Source organism: Crassostrea angulata, unplaced genomic scaffold (assembly GCF_025612915.1).
Source record: "Crassostrea angulata isolate pt1a10 unplaced genomic scaffold, ASM2561291v2 HiC_scaffold_1, whole genome shotgun sequence".
Classification (NCBI taxonomy): Eukaryota; Metazoa; Mollusca; class Bivalvia; order Ostreida; family Ostreidae; genus Magallana; species Magallana angulata.
Genome location: NW_026441566.1, coordinates 383,956 through 395,920, shown reverse-complemented (window position 1 = coordinate 395,920; position 11,965 = coordinate 383,956). Strand labels below are relative to the sequence as shown.

The 11,965-nt window shown below is 36.3% G+C and overlaps 1 protein-coding gene across 1 annotated transcript; it reads right to left on the bottom strand.

Moving 5' to 3' along the window:
- Positions 1-1,410: 1,410 nt before the first annotated feature.
- LOC128168498 (serine/threonine-protein phosphatase 6 regulatory ankyrin repeat subunit C-like) lies at positions 1,411-11,878 on the bottom strand. Its single transcript, XM_052834706.1, has 5 exons — positions 11,715-11,878; positions 8,748-9,043; positions 7,424-7,538; positions 6,784-6,910; positions 1,411-5,528 (listed from the first exon to the last, which is right to left on the bottom strand). Exons 2-5 carry the CDS (start codon positions 9,003-9,005, stop codon positions 5,018-5,020), a joined length of 1,011 nt encoding a protein of 336 aa, XP_052690666.1. The 5' UTR covers positions 9,006-9,043; positions 11,715-11,878; the 3' UTR covers positions 1,411-5,017.
- Between the last annotated feature and the right edge of the window lie 87 nt (positions 11,879-11,965).

The window sequence follows — 11,965 nt, the reverse complement described above, 5'->3', positions numbered from 1 at the left end:
CATGTTAACTGAATTTAATTTTTGAAAATGCAATTTTTCATCCAAAATTGCATATTTTTGGGTCTATTAGACTTAAATACTTCTTATCCATTATGATATCTATATCATGATCATAATCAAGTAATTTTCTGCTGATTTGAGAAAATATTTCACAGTGTAGTGAGCCATCTTAAAAGAAACACTGTCTTAAAATAAGCCATACCTTAATAAAAATTACAATTTAAAAAAATTGAGGGAAAAGGTTGACTTTGTGATATGTCATGTTTTGGAATTAAAGACATTTAATCAAAATGAAGATTATGAAAAAAACTTCACATACCGGTATTATATTTACATACCGGTATATCCGTACAAAAAAAAATTAAAGTTCTGTACAGTAATTTTAGGAGTTAATTTTAGGACACTTATCATATACCGGTATTTCTTTATAATGAAAGAAACAGCCTGTAGATAATATTTTCTTTTTTTTTAATACATGTACATTTATTATATATTTGTCTACACTCTGCACTTTATATAGCAATTTATACAATTTAATTGATTTTTTTTCTATAAACAGAATTTCAGTTTGAATAACCTGCCTGTACATTTTAAAGTATACAGTCACCCTTTGTTGTATTAATTTTGTGCATATAACCATGTTTAATGGAAGTTGTAAAGATTTGTACAAGAATTTTGTGCATAAGTTACTGCAAAGCACCAAACTACTATTAATTGTGATTTTGGAATTTTGCCACAAGATGCCATTTTTTAATGATGTTCCAGGTTGTGACTTGTGCCATTAAGGGCAGATCTCTAATTGTGTAGAGATTATACACTCTCCTTTTTATTGCTTTTTCAAGAACACTTCACTTTCAGTTAAAATCATGTGCAGTGGTTGGGGCAAAATGGACTGTGGATATTGGCCTGGGTAGCTCAGTGGTAGAGCTCCTGACCAGAGTTGCAGGGGTCCTGGGTTCGATTCCCGGTCCTGCCATATACATTCATTGTATCCTCCTTTCCTGCTACATATGTCAAGCGGCAATTACCGGTACTCTTACACTCAGCCTACATTGAGAGATTATATCAAGGAACACTTGTTTAATTCCATGAAGATTATACATTGAGAATGCCTACTGCCAATAAATTCATTTAGAAAGTATACGGTATTGTACTAAAATATTCTTGAACCAAAATTTTTCTACATATAAAGGTCTTAGCCAGTCAAAAGCCTGCATGCATACTGCTCTTGATCTCATCAAATTAAGAATCAAAAACTTACATATTTATATGTTGTATGACCTACTTATCGGTCAATTTTCATTAACACACCGCCTACACAATGTACCAATGCCACTCTCTCTAACTTTCATAGAATCTCTTTCAATAGACATACGGTGTTGGTTTAGGGCTATTATTGACAAGAACTACTTGTTTTGACTTCAAAGACACAATTTTATTAAAAGTTTGCAATATTTACATTCACAACAGTGTCACTTCTATCAAATACATGTAATTAATATGATAGTCAAAATCTGTTACCACACAACTCAGGCATACTAACAAAAAACAGAAACAAAACCAGTGATGTCAAAATCAAGCGCCGCTCAGACCGACCAGTGTTTAATAGAGAGAGAGAGAAGACCCCAGGGTGAGAGATGTCACATACTGTAAGCCAACCAACCTGTCAGCTACGTCATAATACCGTAAGCCATAGGCATAAGGCATAGCTTAACAACTAAAACAAATGAGAACAGATACAAGAGGACTTATCAATGGACCAGCCATGAGAGAGAGAGAGAGAGAGAGAGAGAGAACTTTGTTTTTACTATCCTATTCATGTATTTGAAAAAAAAAACAGTAACTCATTTTTGGAAAAAAATAAAAATACAATCATAAAAAAAACAGTCTCTGACAATTAAGATATAAACCCCCAAAATCAGTCTTTCCAGATAAACTCATAATGTAACACTATTGTGAATATGTATATTTCAGTGCAAAGGCAAAGAGTTCCTTGAATAAGGGGAGATAAGTTTTAAACAGATTATACTGTATACAGGGAAATAATTGCCCCCGCGAAAATTTACTGTTTACAGGCCGGGAAATATTCGCCCCCGCTTTATTTTCGCCTCTTTCGCCCTCATTGTCAAAGGGCGAATTTAAGACAGGGCAAATTCTATATTGCAAATAATATCTATGTTAACACAACTGCATCTGGGCGAATTCAAGACTGGGCGAAACTGTCTGCAATTGTTAAAGGGCGAAAATAACACGGGGCGAAAATAACACAGGGCGAAAATTACCCAGTATACAGTACTTTATTTCTTTTAAAGTGATGATATATTAACTGCATCGATAACGCAGTACATTTCTTAAAGGTATTAATGAAGGATGCACTTGAAAAAAAATCAAATGAGCAAGGTATTTACACATATTGCACTTCTATAATGCCAAGATAAAGTTATCCAAGCCTTGAAATATTTAAATGAACAAACTGAAAATGAGCACAACTGCACAAGCAAAACAAACAGTGAGTTGATGCATTAAAAAACACTACACATAAGCAGCACAAGCTGCAGAGAGAAAAACTGGTAAGAAGAACCTTAAAATTGACAATTTAATTTTTCAGGAAGGATAAAATGTAAAAAAAACACCAAGAATAATTGTACAAAAAATTTGAACAACTGTAGCCCTGTGGACAGCCTGAGGTCAGCAGCAAACCACAGAGCCCCAGACAGTCACCAGGGAATAGTTCTCTTCATGTGCACATAAAATGCATACACAGAGTTCATGCTGTGATGAACACATACACCAAGTTCACGCTGTGATGAACTACATACAGGATGATGTCAACATCATACACACTACAAACCTAGTACAGATCTTGCCAGTCTGTGGAGTCAACTTTTGTTGTAACAAGAAATACATGTACAAACACAGGCATATTTGACTATCAGCAATTTTATATAGGACAACTCATCTCCTTATGAAATGCACCCATCTCTTATTTACCAGTCAACGATAAAGTAACCATAGATATCTGTGGCATTCATTAGTTTTTGTAACACTTATATAGAGTGCTACAATAGTATAAGTTTGTCAATCCAATCTTTCTCACACCTTTCTTAGACCTACCATACATCAAGGACTGACCCGTATTTTTAATCAGATCACTACATACATGTATCTGTTATGAATAAACTGACATCATTTTTTTTTTCAAGAACCTGAAACAAAATGGCTGCTTTCCTACTTAATTTGACCTTACCATAGATGACCAAAACGACTGTCTGAAGTACATACAATTGTGACTGTACGAATTAATATAGGAGGATTCATTGCCCTGTAGTCACTTTTAGTGAACTTTTTGTCATTTGAGATTTATATCCAACTACAATAGCTCAATACATTCTTATATTAGTTTACTGGAGACTGTAAAAATGAATGTTACACAAGTATTACTGCTTTATTACACCACATAACAAGACAATCATACTGTTCCCTGACAAATGGTATGCCTTTCCAGTTCATAACACCATGACTGCTCCCTGTTCTAGAGGCCCTGCCTGGAGAGCATGTCTGTCAACAACACACCTGAGTCCTAAGATGGACAGGTGAGGGGACCTGCCCCCACACCTGAACAAATGGAAGAATGCTTTACCAACAGGCCAGCTGTTTTAAACATCTTCCAAACTTCTCCAAATCAAAAGTCCAACAAAGTCACTATTTCTTAATCTATCCCAAAATCAATCGAATGATCAAGGTTGGGTACTCTATTGACCTATGCATACACTTAATCTGTGATAAAACTGAAATCATGCTTAAACATTTAAGAAATGGTACATGCATCTCTCTTTCAATTGAGTACCAATTCTCTTTTTTCAAAAATCAATTATATTTATATATACATGTAAAATTTATCTTTGATATTCATTTCTTTGAATTTATAGTGTATTCAATATTTTGAAAGCAGCCAAATTTTCTATTCTAGAATTCATGAAACAATTATCAGAACTAAATGAATTACATACATTACAAAGACGCTCAGAAAAATGAGGCAAACTCAGGAATAAATAAATAGTTATGGAATGTACAAAATTTTGATAGAGGTCTATAATAAACCAGAAAAAAAAAGCTGGCACTGAAACCATTTTTTACATCAATCAAAATCTGTTTACCAAGGGTTAGATAATCAGCATGCAATCCTCTTGAAATTATTTGTAACCTTCAACATGTTACATTTTCAGAATTAATTAAGAAATAATTGCATCATTAAATTCAGCATACAGTCTAGTGTCAAAGATTTCCTAAACAATTGAGTCCGAAATAACTTTCATTTGGTTTAGAGTTCTTAAAGGCAGAGTCAAAATTTCTGTTTTGTATCCACTGCCAGTATTGAAAGGTGAGACAAAACACAAAGCTATTGGTATACAAGAACGTGTGCAAGAAAGAATAAAATACCTGTACTACGTCCCAGTAAATACCTGTAATATGTCCCAGTAAAAAACAAAATTACTGTGCACACATTCAATACAATGCATTCATTACAAACTCTTTGATTGAAAAATCAGCCTGTAAACACACTCCATTTCGACTATTAGAGCCTAAATTTTGCTAAACTTGTAGAGCAAGAAAATATACATGTACTAATAGATTTAAGATGATTTACGTAACAAATATTCAGAATGAAAATTCATACTTTTTACAAGGCTAACAGCAGAAGGCTTGATAAAAAAAAATATTGGTAAGCATTTTGAATTGCTTTCATCAATGTATCAAGAGAAATCCTAAATGACATAAGACATTGTCAAGAAATTCTGTTCCAAAAGCAGAAATCATCAGAACTTTAAACATTTTTTATACAACTTATTAAAATGGAGGAAAAATAATAAAAAAGACCAAAATCAGAATCAACTAAATAGGAGCGAATCGCATTCACTACTGAGTAAAGATTCAGTATCACAAGAATCTCCAGCGCAGAGAAATCACAAACTTTGTACCCAAACTATGAAAAAAATGACAATGGCTGGACCCAGACCTAATCCAGGGATTCTGGGTCAGATTCTGGGTCATACGCAGGCAGGTAAAACATAATGCGTGAGAGATAGATCTTCATCTTGGGGGGCACGGGAAGCCTGTGAGTCTGCTCAAACAGTTTCTTCTTTCGACTGAGTCTCTGCTGAATGACCTTCCGACACAGGTTCATTAGAGAGTGTGGCGAGTTCATGTTCTTTTTGTACCACGTTAGAAAGTTGGGGTCGTCCCTCATGAGTTCCAGGGGGATTCCAGGCCCCTTCCACTTGAGCCAGTCCACCAGGTTGAGCATGTCACAGCCGGCGGCATACAGGACTTTGATACACGGTACCTGGTACTTCAGATCCTCCTTGTACAGCCCGGTGCTGAGCGAGCTAACACACACGTAGAGCGGCGTGCGGCCATGATTGTCCAACTTGTTCACGTCACTGTTAACGTTAAGGAGAATCCGGATCATGTCTTTGAGTTTCCAGTGAGCAGCTACATGTATGGGGAAACGGCCGGAGTTGTCACATCTACAACAAACAAACACAGGGTAATCAGACACATTGTAGTGACCACATGTACATTACACATACAACAAACAAACACAGGGTAATCAGACACATTGTAGTGAACACATGTACATTACACATACAACAAACAAACACAGGGTAATCAGACACATTGTGTTGAACACATGTACATTACACAGACAACAAACAAACACAGGGTAATCAGACACATTGTGGGAACACATGTACATTACACATACAACAAACAAACACAGGGTAATCAGACACATTGTGGGAACACATGTACATTACACATACAACAAACAAACACAGGGTAATCAGACACATTGTAGTGAACACATGTACATTACACATACAACAAACAAACACAGGGTAATCAGACACATTGTAGTGAACACATGTACATTACACAGACAACAAACAAACACAGGGTAATCAGACACATTGTGGGAACACATGTACATTACACATACAACAGAGAGTGAGGATTTCAATGCAGCATAATTAGAGTGAATCTTTAGTTGAATCAGTTCTCTTATATGGATGGGTTCTAAGACAGCATTCTACTGCAGCTGGTTATTGGAGTCTTACCTCTAACCTTGTGAGAGATGCTATAAAAGGCAGTGAATTTCTTACATATGAATATTGATTACTTTATCAGTCACTAAGCATCATATCTATTGCAGCATCTCTCTCACCTAAATAGGATGCTGCAGATTATATGGAGTGTGAACTTCAAAGAACTACCGGTATATCCCCTAGCTATTACTGCACTCCCCTCAAAGAACTACCGGTATATCCCCTAGCTATTACTGTACTCCCCTCAAAGAACTACTGGTATATCCCCTAGCTATTACTGCACTCCCCTCAAAGAACTACCGGTATATCCCCTAGCTATTACTGTACTCCCCTCAAAGAACTACCGGTATATCCCCTAGCTATTACTGTACTCCCCTCAAAGAACTACTGGTATATCCCCTAGCTATTACTGCACTCCCCTCAAAGAACTACCGGTATACATGTATCCCCTAGCTATTACTGCACTCCCCTCAAAGAACTACCGGTATATCCCCTAGCTATTACTGCACTCCCCACCAAGCGGCAAGTCTTACCTTGAAGCATACTGCATACAGGGAAATATCAATCCCATTTTTTTCTTTGTCTATGCGAATTCAAGTTGGGCGAAACAATTTGTAAGCATAGAAGGGTGAAAATGACCAAGCTTACATATGTATAGCGTAGGCATATCTCTTACCTATTGATGGATGCTCCAGCTGAGAGTAAGCATTCCACTGCAGCATAACTGGAGTGAACAAAGGCATTCTGGACACAGATGTACAGTGGAGTCTGTCCCTCTTTGTCAGCCTGATTGATGTCCGCCCCTACAAGTCAGCAACCAATGAAACCTACTGCTTGTAATTACACCGTCACGAACCAATGAACCTACTGCTTTTAATTACATTGTCACGAACCAGTGGAACTTACTGCTTATAATTGCATTGTCATGAACCAGTGGAACTTACTGCTTTTAATTACATTGTCACGAACCAGTGGAACTTACTGCTTATAATTACATCGTCACGAACCAACGGAATTTACTGCTTACATGAACATCATCTAGCAAAAACTCTTATATCAAGCTGAAACCTTAAAATTCCTTTTAAAAGTATATATATATATAATATAATATATATATAATATATACAATCACTTATAAATACCTGACATGCCTACCACTTAAATTACAAAAATGTAAAACTAGTTAGTCTACAGATAATGGTTGTTTTACATTTCTCTAACTGCAAATAACAAATCATTTATACTTGATTTATAGTATTTGATATGGTATTTGATATAGTTTTGTGAACATCTAATGTTGCAGCATTTTGCCATACCTGCTTTTAGAAGCATTTCTATGAGGACTGGTCGGCCATGAAACGCTGCCTTGTACAAAGGGGAGCAACTGTTTCTGTCCGTCAAATTAATGTCTGCTCCCGCCTTAATCAGAATCTGTGATAATCACAATGTTGGAAGTCAGAAGTAGCAAAGTTACTGGCAAAGACACCGTGGAATTGTTCTCTCAAAAAAGAAAATCATCAATTTCATGATCAAAAGCATGAGTTGATGTTACCTGAAGTTGTATAGTAATTACTGTAAGTTAAAATCTGTTTCATATCATTAAGCAATTAATATAAAATATGTCTGTGTTGCTGTATAGATCTAACAGGCTTTCTCTGTGTTGCTGTATCACACAGCCTACCTTTGTGTTGCTATATCACACAGCCTACCTCTGTGTTGCTGTATCACACAGCCTATCTCTGTGTTGCTGTATCACACAGCATACTTCTGTATTGTTGTATCACACAGCCTATCTCTGTGTTGCTGTATCACACAGCCTACCTTTGTGTTGCTATATCACACAGCCTACCTCTGTGTTGTTGTATCTAACTGTAAACAGCCTACCTTTCTGTTGCTGTATCACACAGCCTACTTGTGTTGCTGTATCTAACAGGCTTTCTCTGTGTTGCTGTATCACACAGCATACTTCTGTATTGTTGTATCACACAGCCTACCTCAGTGTTGCTGAAAAACATCACCCACCTCTGTGTTGCTGTATTACACAGCCTATCTCTGTGTTGCTGTATCACACAGCCTATCTTTGTGTTGCTGAAAAAAATCACCCACCTCTGTGTTGCTGTATTACACAGCCTATCTCTGTGTTGCTGTATCACACAGCCTATCTCTGTGTTGCTGTATCACACAGCCTATCTCTGTGTTGCTGTATCACACAGCCTATCTCTGTGTTGCTGTATTACACAGCCTATCTCTGTGTTGCTGTATTACACAGCCTATCTCTGTGTTGCTGTATCACACAGCCTGCCTTTCTGTTGCTTTATCACACAGCCTACCTCGCTGTTGCTGTATCACACAGCCTATTTTATGTGTTGCTGTATCACACAGCCTATCTCTGTATTGCTGTATTACACAGCCTACCTCTGTATTGCTGTATTACACAGCCTACCTCTGTATTGCTGTATCACACAGCCTACCTCTGTATTGCTGTAGCACACAGCCTACCTCTGTATTGCTGTATTACACAGCCTACCTCTGTATTGCTGTAGCACACAGCCTACCTCTGTGTTGTTGTAGCACACAGCCTATTTATGTGTTGCTGTAGCACACAGCCTATTTTATATGTTGCTGTATCACACAGCTTACCTCTGTGATCTCCACATGGTTTAGGGACACGGCAGCCAGTAAGGGGGTGGTGCTGTCCTTGACACTTGGGATCAGTGGGTTGCTCCAGGGGTAGTTGATGTCCGCCCCATGGCTTATGAACAGCTTGACTCCCTCTCTGTCGTTAGCCATGACCGCCAGGTGAAGGTCACGCTCCTTCTGAGGCATCTCCAGAGACTTGAGTGTTGGAATGTCATCGTCATAGTAACGAGTCGACTTGGAGGACTTGGAGTTGCCCATTTTTCCAACACATAAAAATGGGTTCAACTTCCTGTATCCTGCAAAATAATATGCTGTCTTATACAAATTACAAAATTTAGTTTAAAGGGTGGCTGAAAAACTACACAGCTCCTCAATTTTTTTTCACTCAGACAATCTAAACTGTAAGAATAACAATAAACTGTAACTTTTAACTGATTCCCACTCCCTCATGAATTGTTCTTACTTACATCAACCTATCACTACTGAAGCTCATCTCACAGTGTTTTCAATAAGATTTTGAATAAAAACAAATCAATAAAAAATAGTCATCACCAAATCTAGACGAAATATCTGGAGTCCCTCCAAAACGTTAACAAACATAAGCATTATTTTGCCTCTCAAGGAAACAAAGAATTCTAAATTGTTTTTGTTCAAATACCCATGGGGCAGAGTTCTTGTTATCTTTTTTCTGCTGTCAGTCATTTGGACTGACTATCATCTGAAGTTTGTCAGTCCTGACAGCTTTCTTTCAGTCCAAAAATTTTCAATAGAAAGATGACAAAACTATGTTTGAATTTTATTATCAGTTTATTTCATTCTTATCTTACAAGTCTTCCAATTCCTCTCATTTTTACCTTAATCTGATTCCTCCTTTCACATTCTGGCTCCTTACATTCACATTTCTATTTATCACTTCAAACATTAATTTTAATTTCCTTCCCTCTTTATCTAATTATCAACTTTCTTCTTTTTCTCTCTTTCTTTCTCATTTTCTTTTTGCACAGATCATGTCACAGGGGCTCAATTGTTGGATAGTGGAGTTTTTAATATTTGTTCCCGAAGACATAAATGATTAGTACTGTTATTCTTGTATTTCTCTGTACTGCAATAAAACCATTCACTGAAAACCCTGTTTCAATCACGGCAAAAAGTGTAATATTCAATGTACATAAGAAATGTAGAGAGACGACACTCACCGTCTTGGATTTAAAGGGGCTCTTGGTTAACGCTATGTTTCAAACAAGTTTTCAAATTTTTCCAAGTGATTTCTGACGAGATCTAGATTGTAAAATGATCGAAAGACTTATTCCTATCATCTGACTACCGGTACATTAGCCAAATTATAAACGCACCGTGTCAATATGTACTAAATTATATCCAAATTTATTGAAAGCATCGGAAGTCTACATTTAAGTGTCATAAATTCTATAAATAATTACTGATATGTTCTGAAAACGTATGACCAGTTTAGAAAGAGCCAAAATTTAGCAAAAACTTGTATGCATTCCGATCTCCTCAGTGATTACCAGAAGAGTTTGCATCAACTTTGTTACTTTTGCATGAAATTTAGTTGTACATGTACCGGGTATTTTTGCAAGTTCCTTGTCAACATCTATCAGTCATTTGGACTGACAGGTAACCTCAAGTAATTGCTCCATGGTTATTTTTATTAGTCTTGCTGACATGACTAAAAGATTTCAAGAACTCTGCGGGGAAAAATTCAGCAGTGGACCGAGTAGGTTATCTAGGAGGGAGTGGAAGTTGGCACATTGGTGAATTGTGGGGGGAAAGGTACAGATATTGGGTTTTCATTGCCCTATCTACCTGTATGCTCGAGTCCATTCGTCTTAGGTCCGTTCACTCTAATTATTGTTCACCCTAATTATCATTCATTCTAATTATCGTTCGCCCTAAACCTTGTTCGCTCCTTGTTGTTGCTAAACCATATCATTTTATGAAATTATCTTTATTTCTTTTTATTTTAACCTTTTAAATGGTATAATGTTTTTACTTTGATGAATTGCTTGTACATTTTATAATTTTATTTCTTGAAAAAAACATAATTGGTCTTATTGCTAGATTTAAAGCCATAAGTTATAGATAACTGTCTTGATGTATTGTAAAAGATTTGTGTGCTGTTTTAAACAATTAAAGAAGCTGAGACATTAATTGGTCCATATATAGAAGGTAGACAGCCGATGAGAAGGTATTCTATCTTTGAAGAATTTATATACCCCCGCACAACATCTTTAATCTCTAAATGAGATATATATACATAGATGGAACATAGTACTGTATCAAATTACTGTCAGCCATAATTAAATAATTAATTCACAGTGGCAATAAATCCATTGTATCGTCATCAGGTCAGTCCATCGGTTATCATTAACTAAAGGTGTTATTATAGTAATTTTTTTTTTTTATAATTATATACCTTTTCATGATTTTAAAAATGATCATTGTAAAAATTATGAAGAGGTTTGTAATTACACAAATATTAAAATATACAAATACATCTATTTTTCTGTACTATTGAAATAACTAAAGGCGAACGGACCTTATAGGACGAAAGAAATCAAAGTGACGAACCTAGGGCAAACAGAAACGAGGGCGAACGGCAAAGAGGGGCTGAATTGACTGGAAAGAATTGATAAGTGGAAGTTGTCCACCACCCAACAGTAACAATGTGCTTTCAGTTTAACAAACAAATCACTGATCACTTCTTTTAACACCACACCAAAGACATACATAGAATTGATTATCAGTTATCTATTAGAGTTAAAGAGTTATCCAACATCAATTTACTATACTATGTCGTTATTTGTAGTTAATGACAAAATGTACATCCACGGAACAAAAAATCGTTTAATTCTCAACTGTGTCAACAATAACAACATGCGGAGACTGACAGACAAAATCGTCTGACCATATTTCAGCAACTACTAAGGCTCACTGGAATCAATTTACCTCTGCGTGGGGTTTTCACATATTCGTCTGATGGTCGTCGATTTGCCAGTGTTAAGATTTTCTCGTACCTATTCCAAACACGATAAATAAATAAAAAGAAAAGAGATAATTATGCTAAATTCTATATATTCGCACTGTCTGTGGCATTCCCCGGATGTAAATTTTAAAACCAATGACTTTGTTATTTCCGGAAAGAACTCGTTTTAGCTTACCTGGATACGTAACGTTATATCACGGCAGCAAAACACCAA

Coding starts and splice junctions, on each gene's coding strand:
- LOC128168498 (XM_052834706.1), bottom strand. CDS start 9,005: ATGGGCAACTCCAAGTCCTCCAAGTCGACTCGTTACTATGACGATGAC. Junction 6,911..7,423: donor AGAAATGCTTCTAAAAGCAG/GTATGGCAAAAT, acceptor GCTGACTTGTAG/GGGCGGACATCAATCAGGCT. Junction 5,529..6,783: donor GCTGGAGCATCCATCAATAG/GTAAGAGATATG, acceptor TGTTTGTTGTAG/ATGTGACAACTCCGGCCGTT.